General features: G+C 40.1%; 3 protein-coding genes across 3 annotated transcripts; 1 reads left to right on the forward strand and 2 right to left on the reverse strand.

The window, feature by feature from the left end:
- Window positions 1-2,455: 2,455 nt before the first annotated feature.
- On the reverse strand, window positions 2,456-3,524 carry camk2n1 (calcium/calmodulin dependent protein kinase II inhibitor 1). Its single transcript, XM_062416372.1, has 2 exons — window positions 3,356-3,524; window positions 2,456-2,529 (listed from the first exon to the last, which is right to left on the reverse strand). The coding sequence occupies exons 1-2, from the start codon at window positions 3,522-3,524 to the stop codon at window positions 2,456-2,458; spliced, it is 243 nt and encodes an 80-aa protein (XP_062272356.1).
- Window positions 3,525-6,135: 2,611 nt separating this feature from the next.
- On the reverse strand, window positions 6,136-10,428 carry LOC133978054 (trypsin-like). Its single transcript, XM_062416395.1, has 4 exons — window positions 10,280-10,428; window positions 8,795-8,936; window positions 7,840-8,106; window positions 6,136-6,306 (listed from the first exon to the last, which is right to left on the reverse strand). The coding sequence occupies exons 1-4, from the start codon at window positions 10,426-10,428 to the stop codon at window positions 6,136-6,138; spliced, it is 729 nt and encodes a 242-aa protein (XP_062272379.1).
- A 5,277-nt stretch (window positions 10,429-15,705) lies between these two features.
- Window positions 15,706-18,524, forward strand: LOC133977304 (anionic trypsin-2-like). The gene is made up of 5 exons (XM_062415415.1): window positions 15,706-15,766; window positions 15,983-16,133; window positions 16,349-16,490; window positions 16,893-17,150; window positions 18,375-18,524. Exons 1-5 carry the CDS (start codon window positions 15,706-15,708, stop codon window positions 18,522-18,524), a joined length of 762 nt encoding a protein of 253 aa, XP_062271399.1.
- The last annotated feature ends 2,545 nt before the right edge of the window (window positions 18,525-21,069 follow it).

The following is a 21,069-nucleotide window of genomic DNA, read 5'->3' on the forward strand; positions in this document are numbered from 1 at the left end:
GCAGCAACATTTTGGATGAAAGGATCCATCACATGGAAAATCATACACTCTTACTCCCTAAATGTAACATCCTCTCATCCTGTGTGAGGGGATAGGCTGTTGCTGCAGTAGGCGCCATCGTCATGGTTGACTGCCATCTTGGAAGAAGGGACTATTTTGGCAGGATAATGCGGTCACGCCACGGAGTGAATAGGGGGTCTTGAGAGAGCAGGGCAGAGATAAGAGAATGGAGAACATTCCATTAAAGATAGCGATGGTATCAAGCTGAGGCTCAGGGAAGACTATTCTGCACTGAACCCACCGCAGCACCCATCGAGAGCAAGGTGCATCTGTTACCATGGTACCCGGCCCAGGCAGCCCCTTTCATGTCTGTCAAGACTGGGGAGGGAGACTAGCAATGTTAGTCTAGCCTGCAGTTGGAGCTGAAACGGATGTGAGTGCCTACGTGTGTGTGTGTGTGTGTGTGTGTGTGTGTGTGTGTGTGTGTGTGTGTGTGTGTGTGTGTGTGTGTGTGTGTGTGTGTGTGTGTTCGCTGCATGTATGTGTTCCCAGCACACATCCCGGTCCAGGGTTTAAAGATGCTGTACACTGACAGAGGCTTGTCACACAACATGAATCATTTAGTCACCACAGCAGAGTTGGAAATGTCACGTCTCATCAGTGTTCCTCATGCCTCGGTGCCCCTGCACCATTTACATCTTTGGCCGTTGAATTAAAGGGAGGGCTTGATCAAAGAGAGGAGCTGAGATTTGAGATGCAAACAGAAATTTATTGCATTGGGAAGCAGCGGTGTACATTTTCCCCACAGAATCATTTGCAATATTTAAGCACTTTTTACAGTCTGTTGTGCATTTGTCCAAACCGACTCTCCTTCAAACAAATCAGGACAAAGTGTGGATTTAAAATTTTCAGTGTGATTATTTGCTCAATCTTTCTTCCCATTTCTGCTTCCTTCCATATCTGATCTTTCCAAGGAATGGGATGCTACTTTCTCACAGTGGAAAATGCTGACTTGACCTTCCTTGGCAGCCAGAAAGACAATCCAATAACAATAGGGGAAACTGTACAAGGAACACATCCAAAAGTCAGCTCAGCTATTCGCTATTGTCTTTATCTTTCTGATACAAAACTATATTTTTTGTGTTTTTGCTAGTTTTAAAACAGTTAAAAAAAAAAAAAAGCAACATCAAGTACATCATTCCTTATTGTAAATTTTAAACCACAATCAACACTAAACAGTAAATAGTAGTTTGTCATAATCTTTATTACAAGATATTAGGCCACTGTACAAATCAGTGTGAATCGTACAGTACAACGCAGAATTAAGACTGTTTCTCGAGGTTTGTCATTCAAAGCTGTATACGAGGTGCTTCAAGAATACACAAGAGTTTCAGAACTTCTGCCGTGCATGCATGATTTCATATTTGCCATGCATGAGTTGGTATTTCAGTGTTTTAAGAAAGAGCCCTAAAAATGGCAAACCAACAAAACAGCTGAACTGTATGAGATAAATGTATAAAGCACAAAAAAGAACAAGTTGTCTGGTACAGTATATCCCTTCATGAGATTTGGCACACACGATAATGCACAATGCAATATAAATAGTTTATCAATAGGGTGTGTACAGTCAAGTTACAGTATCAACCAATCCAGGTGAAAGCCTGGGAAGCTTACAAACAGGTGGGAGGTACACTGTATATAAATGACTTGTTAGCTGCAAAGTATGGTAACAAAAAACACTCAGGCAACATCGAGAATTGTTTAAGTGAAAAAAATATCACTCTCATTCGCTCAGTTTTCTCAACATACAAAAAACACTCCATCTGGCCTCAAGTCACTGCAAAAGACATATTCCAAAGGATCAATAAATAAAGTCTTCAACACAGAGAACAAACAGTTTACCAATTCCCACTTTGTGCAAGAAAATATGGGCTACCCTTTCCATATTTACAAACTGTTATTCATTTGCCCTCAATCAAAATGAAGAGCAGAAAGAACGCTATCGTAGGTTTGATTGATAATATATAGGAGAAGTGTGTGCTTTAGTTTTTATATTAGATTTATTTTCTATCCTGTCCCTGATTTCTGCATTTCGACAGCGTCGCCTACTTCATCCACCTAGCCCCCCCCTCCGCCCGTTGTCTTCTCCCACTTTTGGATTTATGGCGAAACCCTGTAATCGAGGGTGTGTTTGTTTGTGTGTATGTGTTCGTGTATGTTTTGGGGGGGGGGGGGGGGGGGTCGGTCCACCTGGGGGTCTCCTTCGCTGCCATCTCCCGCCCCTGCCAGTGTGTCACCCAGATGGTCATGACTGACTGGGAGAGGAGGGTGTGGAAGTGCTGCTTGCTGCCACATGAGAGAAAGTGCTTATATACAGTGTCTTTGGATTAAAACTGGTAAATATCGCCATAAAAAATTTCAAGAGTGTCTTTTGGGGGGTGGTGAGCCGAGCGCTCTAAGCCTCTGCCGGGGTCTTCTCTGTTCCATTTTTCAGTGCTTCCTCGTCGCCATTCTCATCCTCGATCACAACTGTGGATGACAGGGGAGAGAGTTAATGAAGGGGGGGGGGGGCTCATCTTGGTGTGGTGCCTTGAAAATTCACCACTGACTGACATGAAGGCATTAAAGCCCACAACTATTAGCACTGCGCTGTATGAGCTAAAGTGGTGTGTGCATGCATCAGAGAGTAAGAACATGCAAAAGAGAAAGATAACCATGAGTGTGATTGTGTGATGTGTGCGTCATGCACATTTGGAAATGTCTGGATTTCTGTGTCCTCTCACTGTGCACCTGCAGATTCAGTTCCTTCATGTCTGCCTGTTTGCCCATGTGTGTGTCTGTGCACTACTGTACATGCAACTGTGTGCCTGCCTGTGCATGTATGTGGCACCACAAGTGAGCCTCAATTTTTCAAGGACCATCAGGGTTTCATCAGGGATGCAGAACACACAAAAGCAAAAAACACTAAAAGTCAGATATTTATCATGCTAACACAAATCATAATTACTCGGCAAATAAATCATAATCATATCAACCACTTATTGAGGGAGAGGGCATTCAGCACAACTCTGTAAAGCAGCATTCAGAAAGCATTTAACAGCACGCATTGCGCATCCAACTTGTGTTGCAATGCGAATAGAATATTTTAAAAAAATAAATAAAAAAAACCTTCATCCCACACACATTCAAAGAAAATACCATTTCTCTGATCTTACACTCTGCTGTCCATGTCAAAGGCAACGATGTTGCCTATCTGGCTTCACACAGAGCCATCCTTAATTATGGTTCACTAGTAACCTATGTGCGCATTCAACACACAACCATACAAACGAAAACGCCTTAATTATATAATTACCCCGTTTGCTCCTGCCTATTTGTCCGAGTTTCGGCGGACGTTTATTCTGTGAGCCATTGAAGAAGTTGTTGGTGTCTTGAAGACGACAGGTGAAGGAAAGGTGTCCCTCGTCGCCCTCATTTCCATAATGACTCATTTTTTCTTCGTTGAAAGGCAGCACTTCCGACATCTCCAAATGCGTCTTTATCAGCAAGGCGCACAAACTGAAATGTATAGCTCGTCGCCAAGCTTGAACCCGGTCGTCTATAACAAACAAAAGGAGAAAAAAAACAATGCAATCTGCTGACACGATCTAGTTCTTTCTGTTTACCCCGAAGACACGTGTTTGTCTCCGTAGGTACGCAACAGAAATAACAGTAGAATCAAAATGTCCTCAATTTCCCCGCTCCTGGGGTTTCGGCAACATTATTAAAAATTTCCAGAGGGGTTTTTTCTCTGTGCGTATTGCTTTGGAAATGGAGGCGCATGTACAATAGAGCCGTGGAGCGCCCGCTGGTTTCGAGCGGCTGAACCCGTCGCACGGAAAATCTGAGGAAGAAATGCAAATTGAGGAGCGATGCAAAACACGGATCCCAGGGAGACCTGGCGAGGGAGCTGTACGGGGGTTTTCTGGTGCAGCCCAGAGAAGCTTCCAGCTGGAGTCGTGGTTTACCAGTGCTCCACTCTCCGGGATCTACATGCAATCAAACAAATGGCGATTTTATATTCAAAGATGGCACGTAAATGTGGGCCAGTACAGATCGTTGGTAAATGCCGTTTACGCGCCACCACCACACAACGAGACAGAGGTGTTAAATCTTAAAACCTGCTTTACACTTTTACATATTTTGTACTTTATTTGGCCATAATTAGGTTTGAAATATATCAGTCGAGTCGGACATCGCCAGAGGATGGCAGTAGTTTCATAGGCAGGGATGTGACTTTTGGCCCCATAGCGCACTTCCAGTTCCATCTTAAGGGCCTGCACCGTTTTCTCCTGTTTTAACAAATTCTGGACAACTATGTAGTATAATCGTGGAAGGGGTCAACAGCATGAGGGTTGAAACTAGTTCATTTAAATGATGTGCAGCTGGGCAAACCCCAGAACAGATGTTTGTTTATTAGATAATTTCATGTATCCAGACTTAATCAGATTTAAGTGAACCCTTGAAATGCAAATTATTAAAATATAACATCACACTGAGATGTTTAAAAGAAAAATAAACAAAGTATTCCTAAAGTGACTTTACTCTGTACATTTTGGTTTATAAAATGATGAGTTATAATAGTTTGCTTAAACAATGCCTCTGGATTTTCCTTCAGGTTGGAACTGACCAATTCTCATTGGATTTACCAAACGTGCTACCTGTAGTGTTTACTCAAATATGTCTTTTGTATAGGAACATAAACACAAAGGGGCAGTCTTACAAAACACATTTACAGTAAAGGATGGGTGTCTATTAAATCCTGACCGAGACCATCCTTTCTTAGAGCAACTTAACCAAATATTACCCAGACAATGAAGTGATAGGTGATGAAACAAGATATTAGACCCATACTATGCCTTCAACTATTCAAAGAGGAGGTGCAACTGTGGCACACCCACTCTCTGTGGACTTACAGACGCCATGATTTTATCAGAAGCTCAACTTTCATATCAGATCACCTGTCCCAATTCAATGTAAGGCAAAAGGGAACAAGTTTTTTTTTCGTAATCTTTTTTTACACAAAAAATAACTTACCAAATAATTTTAGCAGGTATAAGATCACACATGAGAGAGAGTATTACAAGAAGGTAGCACCTCTGATAATCCCTGAGTCAGTTGAGAAGTCAGATAAGAAAGAATAGAAGAAAATTGATGAGATTTTATAAAATGTGAAAAAAGGATATAGGAGAAAACCTGAAAATATCGAAACCACAGAACTCCCACAACAATGTAAATATACTACTCAAGCAAACCAATACCAGTCCAGCTGCTGTATTACTTCATAATGGGAGTTATGCAATGATTGGTTTGATAACTGGTTTCAAATTGTAAAAATGTCTTTGTAACATAAAGATATTTATGAATAACTAAGTAAAGATCAAAGTTGAAGTTAAGAAAAATCTTTCATTATTATTTATCAAACATTTAATACTAAAAGAAGCAGATAATCTGCTTCATTGGGCCTATGTGGCAGTGCATTATTCCAATTTTGATTGACTGTGGGTTTACAAATAAAACAAATGACCCCACAACTGTTATCAGATTGTGACTCAAATGTTGCTGAATCTCAACTGATGCATGAAAGTTTGTGACATGACATATTTCTACCACTTCAAACCAGTGAGAAAAGCACAATAAAAAACACAAAGACATCCAGCACTAAAGTCTGACAAACAGCTCCATGCCATCTCTAGATATATGAATATTTATTTTTCACAAGCTATGCACTTCATATCATAGAAATCACTTTATTTAGTCTAATAGTGTGATGGTCACAACAAATCATTTCTGTAGTACTACCTCTGCTGTGACAGTAGGCCCATGCACACAATTAACATACTGTAGCTGGCAGTGTTCACAACTAGATAACTTACTGTGAATATGAAAGCAATACTACTTCACGCCAGGTGAAAACTTAACATAACATAATCAACATTTTATTGGTATTAAAAACATTTTGAAAATAATCAGAACAGTGATTTGCAGGAAGCACCATTTCCACAGAACTACCTCTGGCCTGTGGCAGCTTCAATCATTTCAGGGGGACTGATCCTTTTCAGTGGCCATTTTAGTTAACACTGTTTTATTATTTTTTCAGTATTTGGTGCAGCGTGAGTAGGAACCGTAGATGACTTGGTCTATCCAGCGGCGGAATTTGGACACAGATGTGTAGACTCCTGGAAATTTAGCATTACCACAGCCATTGCCCCAAGAGACCACGCCATAAACACGCCCCCCACACACCAGCGGCCCGCCAGAGTCTCCCTGCAAGGACAAGACCACACCTTCCATCAGTTTCCATGCCACAGCCGTTAGTGTTGCTGTGATGCTGCTTTAGTGTCCTCGATTGGTGTTACAGGAAAGATTCAATTATAGGCTACAGTTTGACAAGAGAGGGGCCTCAGTCGCAATGGGTTTAAGAAGTATTTACTTCTCCATTATCTTACGATGTCCCAACAAGGTTAGGTCACTTCTATGTTATAAAACAGGATGGAAAATCAAGAATAGGATGGTCAATCCATTCATTCCCAAATTACATGTCTTGGTGCAAACAAAGCCTTACAAAAAAGCACATGAAAGCACATGAAATTCATATTTTCCTATGTAAAACAAGTCTACTACACTTAATATGTAAAATATTACATTTCAGAAAACCATATATGCCTCCATTATTTGAATTTAACTCACTTGTAATGCAGTTTCACATGGATTGACGTACATGGACTCATTTGGACATATCTCAGTGAAAAAAGCATTTCATTACACATGAAACTGACTGTAGACCAGTACAAACAAGAAATATAAAACAGTTTTCGTATTGATGCCTTACATGTCAATGCAAATGTAAATTATTTAAAAACTACACACGTCTTAATGTAAATTTATCACATGTGCTCTACTGCTGCTACTACATGTGATAAATTCATATGTTCTTCTTTTTAAGGGCCATGGGGAATTTTTACAGCACATTAGGGACCAATGGAGACGTGAGTTACAAAATCTCATAAATAATCATATGTAGCTGAACCTGCTGTGAAAAGCTTCTCTCAGTATTAACATTGTCATCAGGGAAAGACCTGGTTCACTGATTATTGCAGGATTTTTGGCTTATAAACCTTCATAAATTTGAATGGTAATATATTGATGCCACTTGGAAATGCCAACACACAAGTTGCTTACTTTTAATTAGTCATTCATCTCTTTACCTGGGGCAAAAATATCACCTACTGGTATATCACACATAGAATTTCTTGACATTTTCTTTGCACCAAAGACTGTGGCAAGAATTCTTTCATGATACAAATAACCAAATCAGTACATGCTGTTGTCTGTGAGCGAAATCTCAAAATTACAACCATGGATTCAGTACTTATGCTATTTCAGGTTGCTTTTCTTTCTTTATAATATACTCTATTATCATAACCAATACAATTCCTGAGGGTGGACCATCACGTCTGCTTAATAAAAGTTTGTATCTGAACCAACACTGACACAATCAACTGCATCTTCATATTGTCATGATGATAAGCTTCCACAAACTGTGTTATTGTTTCACTCTAAAGTGAGCTGTTGAGAAGAGGATGACCTTGTGGTATCTGATATTTACTAGGAATTGAGGCCCGTACCTTGGAGAAGGTTTCAAAATGGATTTAATGGCTATTCAAAGATCAAATATCTTGTATTTCACAGGGGTGCAGATTGGAAACATGCAACACCCACTTACCCTGCAGCTGAAACAGTTTAAAGTAGCTGCTTGACATGGACTAAAGAAGGTGTAACCTAAGTTGTCCCTTGTACCTTGCATGCATCTTTTCCTCCAGTCCTGTAGCCAGCACAGATCATGTTTGCTGTGATGTTTCCATTAAAGGAATCACTGCTGTTACACCTTGCAGTCGAGACAATGGGAACTGTGACCGTCCTCAGGGTGAAGGGTGCATGTCCTCCAGACAGACTGTTGTAGCCCCACCCAGACACCCGACACACCCTGCCTTCGACCACACCTGTCCCCTGCCGGGGAAGAGGTGCCAGGGACACGTATTTGTTCAGCACCATGGGGGCTCGTAACTGGACAGAAAATAAGAGGAGAGTTTCTGAGTGACACTGAGATGTTTTGTATGATTATAATGTTAAACATTATCTAAATATACTCTTTATCTTGATAAATGAATGTAAATGAGTCGCTCATAGTGATGAATTATCGTCCAACACATAAAAGGAGACTGAACATTGAGTTTACATTTGTCAGGTCGTCTGAGACACAATCTCAAATAAATGTTGGTCTGCTGGGCGTGCAAATGGGCAGCTGTTTGCTCACCTGTTTACCACATCAACTTTATAAGGTGATAATATGTAATTGTTGTGTGTATAGCTTGTTGCGCTGTTGGTATCAAAATAAACACACAGACCTCCATTGATTAAAAAAAAATCAATTCTAAGATGCTGAGTCTAAAGGCCATGGAAGGTTATGATGATGATGATGATGATGATGATGATGATGATGATGATGATGATGATGATGATGATGATGATGATGATGATGATAATGATGATATTAGATTTATTCAACTAACAATAAAATATAACTGTTTTAATGTTCTCTTGACTGATATCTATGTTTATATGAAGGTGTATATACTGCATATAATATTTCATATTTTTTAGCTTTGCTTTTCTCTGTGAAATTATTTATATCTTAGATAAATCCCTCTTATGTAAGGATTTGATAACATCTGTGCAATGCTTACTGTGGTACCTTAATGAGCATGATGTCGGCGTTGTTGGTGCTCCTGTTGTACAGGGGGTGTGTGACCAGCCTGTAGGGTTTAGCGTACTGCTCAGTACCCTCAAAGGTATTTACGATGTAGTCCCCCGCCACTATCATCATGTGCTCTGCCCTAAAACAAGGCATTTCCATTTTACATCACATTTATTAATAGATATAGCACATCATGCCTTTGAGATTTGAGTATTACTGACCACTTCTGAAGTGAGAAAGATGATGATAGTGTTTTTGTTGAATCAAATGGTTTATCATCAGAGAGGCGGGTGTGATGTGGAATTATATGCATTGCCATTATGACCAGGATTCAAAGTCACAGCACGTTGTGAGCACACCAGTTGACCGTGGCCGCCATGAGGTGTTTGTCTGTCAAGGAACAAAGGCTTACTGTGTGCAGGCAGGGCTGGGACAGTATAACAGAAATATGGCCAGTTCCCTGGATCCAGACAAGATCACACACACACACACACACACACACACACACACACACACACACACACACACACACACACACACACATCCTGATGATGTGCCAAGGTCAGCTGACTAGACCGCATCTGTGTGCTGTTTGACTTCCCAATGGCCTGTATATAGATTTACTTTGCATAATGATCAAGCAGCATCGTTTTGACGTTACCTACCCGTGGCAGAATGGATGTTTGCTTTTAGGCATCTGTTGGGACCATCTGCTCACAATATAAAATCATGCCAAGTTTGCTTCTACACACTGACGTCTACAGCGTCCACTGAAAGAATGCCAGTAAGAATGTCATTCCCTGTGCAAGTGTTTCAGAAACGGTTTGATCTTTACCTCAAGCAAAGTTCAAACAAAACTGTCAAGAGACATTTTAGATTCATGAGGGAAGTAGTATTTAAAAAATGATCTACACAGGAGGCGAAACCAGCCTTGACTTCTTGCTTGATGATACTTAACCAGCTAGTGGCTGATAGGCACAGCTGTGCTTTGAACTAAATGCTAATGGCAGCATCATGGTCAGCATGCTGACATGCTCACAGAGACAATGTGAACATGCTGATGTTTACTAGGTATAATATTCACCATCTTAGTTTAGCATGTTATCATGCTAACATTTCCTACATATTAATACAGTTGAGGTTGATGTAAATATTACTTTTGCAGGTATTTGGTGATAAAAAACCAAAGTATTGAAAAGTAATTTAGACCTGATGGTGCTAAAGGAGAATTGATCACCTAAGTCATTAGGAGTCATTATCTGGAGAACATGAATATCTGCACCAAACCTCACAGCAATCTATCTCATCATTGTTGGGACCGACCAACAAACTTGAATCGATGGATGGATATTCTTACAGATGAAGAAGTGTGTAATCTTCCCAATATGGAAATCATAACAAGCTGGGTAGGCTATTTTCACCCAACGATAACAGCAAAAACTGATTAACAGCTTCTCAATAAGTAGTATTTGATGTTCTTACCCTATGTTACAGTGTGCAGCAGTCAGCACCCAGTGCCTGTGAACCAACGATCCACCACAGAAGTGTTGGCCCCTGGTGCTCTGCAGTGACACAATGTATTTGATGGAGTTTGGTGCAGCAGTGTAGCCTCCCACTATACGGCCCTGCATGAGGACATGACCTGTGCGGACACACAGACATTTACAAGACAGGGGAGCTGTGGCAGACACATTTTTAATTGTCTTTCTAAACATTCTCAGTCATTCATCTCATAGGATATCTAGAAGTAGTGTACTGTCAATTGAACTTTCCCATATGTATGTAAAAACATGTCACAAATATGTCATATTCATATCAAAAATGGAAATGGTTCCTTCATACTTTATTCTGATGATTGAACTGCTAAATAATCTGAATGTCTACTTTGTATACATTGACTTTACCTCCCTTGGTATACATTTCACTAATGCTTTAAAAGTGTATCTTATAAACACAAAAAGATTTCAATGAACAAAAGGGAAACATGATGCGCAAGGCCCTCCCAAATCCCCCCCTCAAGCCAGTTGACTAAACCTAACAATTAGTGGTTTTCTGTCACCTGGGAGGCCATTGCGTAATGAAGGTAATCCAATATAACCTGACCTTCTAGTGTCACAGTCTCACTATGGGCTCTGAAACATTAGAGTGGGGGCTCTACCAACCACTCAACTACCATACATTGGCTTCAGGATCTACAGAGGAAGAAATGAAGGGAGCAGTAAAGACTGTTTCCCAGAGATATCTTCAATTTCTTCCTGTAAACGTGGGTAACCGCAAACTAAGAAAGCAATATAAAGGAATAGTTCAACATTTTGGAAACTACCTTTATTTGCCGTCTGACAATTAGATGAAGGTAAATATGAAGTTATAGATGTTAGCTGAGTTTAGCATAAGGACCATAGACTGTATATAAAGATGGAGGAAGCAAGGTGTGCATCAGAACTGTATTCAAATATCATTAACAGAATAATCATTTCCAAAATGACCACCAGCACAATTGTTAGAGGGTCTGAATTTCATTGACCATATTGTCTTGTTGAAAAACTTATTTCTAGACAAGATGACACTTTTTGAATAGGAGTCAGTTGGAGTCAGTGATCTTTTTTTGGAGCCAGCATCTAGTAGCCGTTGGTGTCGTTTCACTTTAACATACTTCTGCATTGACTTCAGCCTAAAACTGTTGTAGTTGCTTGCTTGATAAAGACTGGAAGGTAGGCTGACAATGTATGCAGGCAACAAAATCCACCTACCGGCACCTTGCAGTCTTTGTGCCAAGGTAATCTATTGCTGTTGGCTTCATATTTACTGTAGGCCTACAGATATGAGAGTGGTATCTACCATCTAACTCTCCACCAGAAGGTGAAAAAGAGTATCTCACAAAATGTCAAACTATTCCTTTAAATAAAATCTCTTGTCTTTTTAAATTACAAAACAGGGAAGTTTAAATAAACTCTGAAAGTAGCACCTGATTAAACATTTGACCTGATTAACATCAGCTACAACCATTAAAATGCAACACAATCCAACATTTTAAACTGAAGAAAGCATTGCACAGTTTGTTCACAAAACTGAAAAACATGTACTCACTGTGGACTGTTAGCAGGTCCAAAAGGATACCACATAAACACACAAGAGGATTCATTGTAGTTTTCGAGGTTTGGGTTCGTTCTACACCATACCTACAGCTCGACCACTGCAAACTGCAGCCAGACGACCTGGGTCCTTTGCTCATGTGCAGGGCACCCACTCCTTTCTGGAAACACTGGGATTCAGTCACGGACAACCTTGTTTTTCATTTCATCGTTTATCATGACATGAAAGCACCACGGTTCAACACTGTAGCATTGATTGAGAAGGAAAAAGAGGAAGAGAGCAACAAAGTTCACCTTCAAAAACTGCACGGCCCCCCTACCCCCTCCATCCTGCCACCACAGCACTATCACAACTCTTCCTCCTGACCCTCCTGACTTGTCGAAAGGCCTTATTGTTGCCATGGCAACACAGGGTACTGTGCCGGGCGGGTTCATCTATACTGTATCAGCATGCTCTGTCTGTGTCATCATCCAGGCTTATCCGTGCTGAAATATTTCAATGGCCTACTGTGTGCCGTGTGTGTGTGTGTTTGTTTGTGTGTGTGTGTGTGTGTGTGTGTGTGTGTGTGTGTGTGTGTGTGTGTGCGTGTGTGCGCAGGCGTGCGTGTGTGTGTGTGCTGTTTGTTCACGACTTTGTCTTGTGTCTGTGGGGAAACACGTCTGGGTCAAGACAGAACAGGTATTCTACGAAACCGTATGAGTATGAATCATCAATCATCATTGAATTTTTGTCGGCAGTGACAATAGCTCATTATCATCAGCCTGATTGTCATCATCATCATCACCACCACCATCATCATCATCATCATCATCCTCCTCCTCCTCCTCCTCATCATCATCATCAGCCTTCTGGTAAGTCAGCATCATCCACAGCATGGGAGCAGAATCTCCCTGACCTCCTCTTGTCCAACATTTAGTGCAAGCTAAATAATTGATGCTTCACCCGGTGGAATGGGAAAGACGGCTTTGTGTGACCTCCCACTGTCAGGTATTTCCTGGACCAACAGTCACCTGACACACAAAGCAAATGTATTGAAAACATGCCTTTTGGTATCTAGTCATTGATATACTGCATCATGGTTTTGGTGTATTTTTGCTACCACCCCAATACAGTGAAGATGACTAGAATATAATTTTATAGCTGTGAAACATTACTTGTAAAGAAAAATCAACAGCAGCCTCTCTTGCAAGAACAGTGTCCTTGTTATTCTGGATATTTCACAGAACAGGATATCAACAAGTTGTATAGTTTTCTAATGGTTTTAGAAAGTTGTTCCAAGGAAATTGGTTTACATTGCTGACATTGTTTCAGGAAAGTCAATACATATGAAGTCATTGCTTGGGAACCCTCTGTTTGGATTTCTATGAACACCTTTAAAAAGCAGCTGAGGACCAACGTATTAAGACTTTCCTTCTATGTATTTTTTCTCTACCTACTCATTACTTTTATACTGTATTTCTATTTTATATCTTGCTTTTATCTTTATTGTCAGGCACTTTGAAACTTTATTCACTTACTAACTTTACTGTTGTTGAATTGCTTAGAATAACTAGTTTGACATTTAGATAACACACTGTTTTTTTCAAGTCCAGAGTTAGTTGTGAGCATTGATAACACTCTCAGATATTTGGCCCTGTCAAGAAATTCCTGCATTTAAGATCCTGCTTAAGTAAAAAGTAGTAAAAGTACTATCAGAAAGTATTAAAACTAAGGTGTTTGTTTAGCAGAAAATCAGCCACTGATATCAGTCAGGTGTACGAACAAAAAAACCCCAAAGTGAATAAAAGTGACAGCGATTATTCGACCAATAAGTATTTGGTCAGACTACAGCCCTATTTGTCAGATATTTTATTTAGCCAACTGCAGAGGTCTTTCAAAACACACATTTTGACATGTCACATAGAAGAAGCGCAGGTGTTTGTGTGTGGGGTTTTTTTTATTTGAGTGTGCTGACCCTTTAAATATATAGATATATCTTTTTATAGCAACACAAAAGCCCGGATGAGAAAAACAAGTGTCTGAGTGACTACATTTCAGTGACACGTGCTGCTCTCAGACTGATGTGTCTACACTGCAGATACAGTTTTGTGCAAGGCATGTTCCTCACTTTCTCTCTGTCACACACACACACACACACACACACACACACACACACACACACACACACACACACACACACACACACACACACACACACACACACACACACACACACACACACAGACACACACAGACACACACAGACACACAAAGGCATCCTGTTTGTCACCTCAGCTTTGCACCTGAGGGAGAGAGAAGCGTGCAATATCGCCTTTCACCCTCACAGTTGGAATGACACCTTGAGGAGTGTAGACTGTATGGAGGCTATGAGTTACAAACCAAACACTCCCATGTGTGGGAGCTAAGAGTGGAAAACAAAAGAAACTGCTGGGAACCTAAATGAGAGTGACACCTGGGGGGATGGATGAGCATGGGAGAAGAAAGGAAGGACACAAGAGACAGGAGTTACAACACAGTGTGTGCTTGCTGGATCAGACTTATCAACATGAACACAGGCTAGGCTGAGGCACTGATTTAGCACTTTTTGCTTTTAACATGATTGTTTTATGTTGACATTGAGTCAACTGGAGGGGAAAACAAAGGTACAAAAGACATGCATTCACCTGAATATCATCCTGAGGCACACTTAATCCCTGTTCCATTGAAACTGGATTTCTGAGAAACGGTTTTCCATTATGAAGAATTAATATTGTTATGTCCAGCTGCATCTCAGGTTAATATATATCAAACTCAGACATCATAGTAACTTTTGTCCTGCCCCCTGCAACCTCATTGGATACACAAACAACATGTCGGGCGAGTATATTCTATAATTTGTCTGGCTTGTTGGGTTTCATATCCATAAAGCTTCACTTTGTCTCCACTACAAGACAATGGGCTGAATCTGTGACAACAAAGGCCTCAGAAATAGAGGCATAATGAAAGAGAAGGCGACTGTTTTTGCTCCCTTCTTTTTCCCATGTACTAGGTCAGACTCACTGCTCTCTATGTGTGAGAGACTCACTGCTTGTGACTTAGATATATGGCGGATAGTGGCAGGGAACAATGAGAGTGACAGATATGGTTACAGTATAAAAGAGGCCCGAGAGTTCTCATGCTGTACTTCATGTCCCGGTATGAGAGGAGTGTGTGAGAGTGTTTGCATCAGTGTGTGGATGCTGGACTTGGATTGTTTTCTCACTTGACTCTTAATAAGGTGAGGCAAATTTGCATTGAATGGATTTCACTTTGATCATGTGTTAGATTAAGATTAAGGGCTGCAGAGCAAATATCACTTTTTTATTTCAAATTGACTGCAAAGAAAGAATGCCATTAGTTAAAATGCCACCCTGAATGTATCTAATCTCTAGCTTCTGTAATTATAAATTGTAAACCACTGAACAATGATTATCCTTACTTGTTGTAGAAGTCTCAGCACACACTTTTTTACTTTTCTATTACTGCATGAGATCAGAGAGTTTTCTCAAACATATTTCTAGATTCTTCAGGGTGGCTGCAGAGTTGTGCAAGAGCAAATAAACTTGTTCTGCCATTCTAACGATCTTAGATGCAAGATGCTTTTTTATTTTCACATTTCAAACCAACAAAATTTGGACATTGTAAGCCCTTTTCTTTAAGTGTGCAATCAGTCAAATGAAAAATGGGAGACAACCCAGTGTTATTCAAGTCTTTCCTTCATGTTTACCAGTTTACAGCCTGTGATACTGACCACATCTGTCTGTGCTTTTTTCATTTTTTGTTTGGTAGCAACTAAGATGAACTTGGCTCCATCCCGTCAGCTCTCACTGCTCCTGCTGCTTGTTGTAAGCCTAACAGGTGATGAACAATGGCATCTACTACTGAGAATACATTTACAGGCACACAACTGGCTTCATGTAACTCTACCCAAGTAAAACCTAAAAGCTATGAGATTATTTTATATTACATATTATTTTAGATGTTATCATGTTATCATAAAGTGTTCTTTCATTTATGAATACAACATGATACTTTAGCAGAAGTATCTTCATGTCCTCCTTGTCTAACTCTCAGGTGTGACTGGGAACAGAATCATTGGGGGTGCACAGGTGTATCCCTACTCCATTAAGTATCAAGCCTCCCTCCTGTTCATGAACTACCACTTCTGTGGAGGCACCCTCATCCACCCACAGTGGGTGGTGTCTGCTGCCCACTGCTGGAGACCGTAAGTTACTGCAGTTCTACACTAGTGGCATTGAGAGGTCAGATGTACTTGTTGAAGCACAGGCTGCACCTTACATTTGATTTGGGCTCATAGCCTGTTAAGTGTAGAGGACAAACATTCAAATAATCTGTTCTAATTTAAAGTTTTACATGGTGTTGTATTGTTTTATTGTCCAAAGACAAGCACTTTAAAAATCTTATACTTTCCTCTTGTAGGAGACACCTGATCCAAGTGGTCCTGAATGAGCACAGAATCAACCAAGTAGATGGCTTTGAACAGTTGTTCAATGTCTCCTTAGTCGTCAGGCACTACCAGTACCAACACTGGACATTTGATAACGATATCATGCTGCTTAAGGTAAGTGAAGACTGTGAAATAAGAAAAATTACTCACTGCTTTTTAGTGTGCACAGAAGGATTTTTTTTTTAAATTGTATCTGCCATTCAAGAGCACTCCAACTATTTCACCACACCAGGAAATAAAGAGATAAAGATAAAGATAAAGAAGCTTTATTGTCATTGCACACAAGATACAATGAAATTTCGAAATGAAAATGTCTGACTCCCTTAGCAGTTTACTACCTATTGAACTATAAACATGTCTGAAACACATACACATTGAACCTTTTATTGGATAACTCACAGCCATAACCATAACCATAACCGTCTTCGCTCATTTTTTAATGTGAATAAATTAATGCCACTTTCAGTACTAGCTTTTTATAGTGACTGACTGACTGACATGTTCTCTCTGGGTCAGCTGGACCGGCCAGCCACCATCAATGCCATGGTAGAGCCAGCTCCTTTGCCAGCCCCCGATTCGCCCCCCTTAACTGGCCGTACCCAGTGCACAGTCAGCGGCTGGGGTGTGACCTGGCTCAACAGCTACAGCCTGTCATCTGTGCTGAGGTCTGTGGATATAGACATCATCCCCAACTGCTGGTACTACTACTACTTCAGGATCACAGAAAATATGATCTGTGCTGGCTCCTACCTGGGGGGGAAAGACTCCTGTCAGGTGAGGAATGAAGCCATTTAACAGAGAAAGTATGTGATTACTTTTGCTTGTCACAGCAACAGATAATCAAATACTGCCAGATAATGTAATAACATGTCAAAATGTGATATAAGTCTTGCACTAACCAAGACCGATATGCATTTTTCCGAATTGTTTAGAGATACATTCTTTGATTATTATTCTGAAACTTGGCAGAACAATTATTCACTCACATGGTTTCTCTTTCCATCTTACCACTATGCTGACGGTACCCAGCTCTACTTGTCCTTCCTGCCTGACAATCCTACCTATATCAATCAATGGTATCTCAAAATGGATGACGAAACACCTCCTCGGCTTCTCTGAGACTGAATTCCTTGTAATCCCAGCCAGTCCTTCTGTTCATCACAACCTTAATATCTAGCTCAGTCAACCTCTGCAAATGGCCCAAAATTTAGCAGCATCAAAAAGCTCACTCAACTTCTCATTTCTCTCCACTGTCATTCAGGTCAGAATACTAATGGCGCGTACTCTCCTCAATGCCGTCCTTCAGGTTTATGCGCCTTCTCATTCACTACAACCTGAAAATGAAAAATGACTAGTCCTACTTTGTGAGGCAGGAAATGTCAGTGTATTCTCGCGTATGTTTGATGGTGGAATAAGTTAACAAGCTTAATTCGGTTACAAGAATGTCTGTCTGTCTTCAAAAATTGCTTAAATACCTACATCTTCTCAGAGGTCTTATTTTCCTACTCTTACTTTTTGTATATATCTGTCTCCAAAAATAAAAATTATCATTTGCTAGGCACTTGTGTGTACTACGTTAGACCAAGTTGTGTCAGGTGGAACATGGAACTGAGTGTTGCAGAACTTATTCTCAAAGGCTCCTGCATTTTTTTTCCATCTACTGTTTGGTGCTAACCAAGCAGCACATTATCAGTTTATCAGAGCTTTTTCCCTTAAGACCGCTGCCTTCTATCACTGGAAACAAAGCTGATGAGAGAATTCTGGCTTTATTTGATCTGTTGTTAATATAGAAATATCGAGAAGTGCAGCTATAAAGGTTAATTGCACTGATAATATTTGTAACTACAGCAGGAAGACAAACACATATTTCCATTTATGAATCATAAGTTGTACATCATATAAAAGTCAGATTTTTCATCTGTCAAACACTTGTTTTATATTAACGTGTTACACTCCCTGAATGAAAAGGTTTTTAATGAACGACTTTTCCATTTTCAGGGTGACTCGGGAGGACCTCTTGTCTGTGACGGTAAATTTGAGGGTATTGTGTCCTGGGGCATCGGCTGTGCCTATGCTTACTACCCTGGTGTCTACACTAAAGTTAGAAACTACCTCGGATGGATCAACTGGGTCATCCAGAACAGCTGATGAGACTCTTTATAGCGAGCCCCATCAATATGAAGCTTTGAGTTGATCCTAATGAAATCAAAGGCCTAAATTTATATTTTTGTTGTTGTTGATGTTGTCTTTTATATAAACAATACTTTAGGTAGGAAAATAAATATATTTCATATAAATAAAGTACTGTATCTGTAACATACATACATCCCATGAGTGTGAACTCATTAAACACACATGTAAAAATACATAGTGAAGTGACTTTTTACCCATTTAGTGAACACTCGGGTTAATCTAAAATATTTTTTGTGTTTTCCAAAAGCTACACTGAACAAAAATATAAACGCAACACTTTTGTTTTTGCTCCCATTTTTCATGAGCTGAACTCAAAGATCTAAAAAATTGTCTACATACGGGTCAATGACGTATAAGGATTTGCAACAACTCAATTGTAGAATAATAAAAAATTAAAGCTGCGAGCAGCGTTGGGCGGGACCTCGCCCCCTTGCGCACGTCGGGCCGCAGCGAAACGGAAAGGTTTCCGTCGGGTGCATTTAGACGCATTCAGACCCGGGCATTTATTGGACACTGCAATAAGTAGATACACGTTACACACACGATCTCTCTCTCTGTCTGTGTAGACATTTAGACTGAGCAACTGAAATGAACTGCCACTTTGATGAGTCAAACAGGAGAGGAACTTATTTCCAGTGAAACCTGTAGATATGTTTGTAGTTCATGCTCATGTAATTCGTGTTTGATTTAGACTTTGACAGCAATGTCAGTGAAATAGTTGACAGACTGCACAGATATCTAAAATCATAATAATACAGTCAATAAACTTGAACTAGAATCAAAAAACTTCCTTATCAGGTATCATGACAAGTTTTCTCCACTGGGTGGCACACTAAGACCACAAATGAACCTGGCTCAGCCAACACACAGTCGTTGCCATGGTAGTTAACGACTGCAGAGCATTGGCAGACTGGAGATGTGGGATTGAATGGGAGAGGAACGGGGTGCACATGTGTATCCGCAGATCAAAAAGTGTAAAACATAGCCGGACCAAATTACACACATCTATAGATGAGACTTGTGGCTACATTTCGACGTTTGAATGAAGTCTATAGCTGAAAGTATGCAGGAATAATATATATATTTTGAAAAAGCCTGAAAAATCGTCCAAAATCATACATTTAAAAGGCAAACTGTGCACTTCCTGTTGGATTTAGGTCAGTGGTGTCAGCGTGTGATTTGTAGGTCTTGATAAGACAAACAATTGAGTTTTGGTTTGATCTTTCTACGACATTCCTATCAGGCGTAGTGGCCGTTTTAGTGTTTCTAGGTGGCGCTAGAGAGTTCGACGTTGTTTGTTTTTCCATTTTATTGAACTTATGGCCAGACCTGATGTGCATTCCACATTTGGTGAGTTTTGGAGCAGGTTTAGGGAGTCAAATTAAGGCGCAAAGAGGCGGTTGAAGAAACATAATAATAAATGGCACACTAAGACCACAAATGAACCTGGCTGAGCCACACACACAGTCGTTGCCATGGTAGTTAACGACTGAGCACATGAGGACAGAGCATGCACAGACAGCAGGCAGAGTACTGATTGAATGGGAGAGGAACAGTGTGCGCATGTGGGTCCACAGATCAAAAGTATAAAACATAGCCAGACCAAATTACACACATCTATAGATGAGACTTGTGGCTACATTTTGACGTTTGAATGGAGTCTGTAACTGAAAGTATGCAGGAATAATATATATATTTTGAAAAGCCTGAAAAATCGTCGAAAATCCCACATGTAACGGCAAATTGTGCACTACTGCAAAGAGGCGGTAGGCCATTTCAAGATGAATCATGGTCGCACGACATGACTTTTTTTAAGGCCTTTCGGCTCGGTCCATACAAATTCAATAGGGTCCTTGCCTCCAGGCAAGGGCAGGACTCCTCTGGAGTCCTCGCCCTCTTGCCTTTCGGCTCGGTCCCTAACAAGCATATCTAATGCAGTAGTTCAAACATTCAGAATGTTGTGTACCTGAAGATTCATATTATAAATTTGAAATGAAGTGATTTTAGTGGGTTTTTCAAGATTAATTGGCACTGGCCTTAAAAAAAGTCATGTCGTGCGACCATGATTCATCTTGAAATAAATTAATTTACTTAACACGCTTCACATCTTTTTTTTTTCAGTAATATAAAGTGTTTGGAAACAAAGTATTTGCATTTTTAAAATGTTTTTGTAAATGATGATCTTTTATTTATATAAAGATATTTCAAGATGAATCATGGTCGCACCACATGACTTTTTTTTAAGGCCATTGCCAATTAATCTTGAAAACCCCCACTAAAATCACTTTCACATTGTAATATGAATGTTCAGGTATACAACATTCTGAATGTTGAACTACTGCATTAGATATGCTGGTTTTATTATTCTAACATTGAGTTGTTGAAAATCCTTATACGTCATTGACCCATACACAATATAACAAAATATAGCAAAACCAAAAGTGTTGCGTTTATATTTTTGTTCAGTGTATGTAAAACCATGTCACAGATTTTGGACCAT

The sequence above is a fragment of the Scomber scombrus genome, chromosome 3 (genome assembly GCF_963691925.1).
Source record: "Scomber scombrus chromosome 3, fScoSco1.1, whole genome shotgun sequence".
Lineage (NCBI taxonomy): Eukaryota > Metazoa > Chordata > Actinopteri > Scombriformes > Scombridae > Scomber > Scomber scombrus.

What these genes read in the sequence shown, in the direction of transcription:
- LOC133978054 (XM_062416395.1), bottom strand. Translation starts at nt 10,428, where the DNA reads ATGCAGGGCCGTATAGTGGGAGGCTACACTGCTGCACCAAACTCCATC. An exon ending in GCTGCACACTGTAACATAGG is followed by an intron (nt 8,937 to 10,279) that starts GTAAGAACATCA and finishes GCCTTGTTTTAG; the next exon opens with GGCAGAGCACATGATGATAG. An exon ending in GAGGAAAAGATGCATGCAAG is followed by an intron (nt 6,307 to 7,839) that starts GTACAAGGGACA and finishes TTGTCCTTGCAG; the next exon opens with GGAGACTCTGGCGGGCCGCT.
- camk2n1 (XM_062416372.1), bottom strand. Translation starts at nt 3,524, where the DNA reads ATGTCGGAAGTGCTGCCTTTCAACGAAGAAAAAATGAGTCATTATGGA. An exon ending in AATAGGCAGGAGCAAACGGG is followed by an intron (nt 2,530 to 3,355) that starts GTAATTATATAA and finishes TGTCATCCACAG; the next exon opens with TTGTGATCGAGGATGAGAAT.
- LOC133977304 (XM_062415415.1), top strand. Translation starts at nt 15,706, where the DNA reads ATGAACTTGGCTCCATCCCGTCAGCTCTCACTGCTCCTGCTGCTTGTT. An exon ending in ACGATATCATGCTGCTTAAG is followed by an intron (nt 16,491 to 16,892) that starts GTAAGTGAAGAC and finishes TCTCTGGGTCAG; the next exon opens with CTGGACCGGCCAGCCACCAT. An exon ending in GGGGGAAAGACTCCTGTCAG is followed by an intron (nt 17,151 to 18,374) that starts GTGAGGAATGAA and finishes TTCCATTTTCAG; the next exon opens with GGTGACTCGGGAGGACCTCT.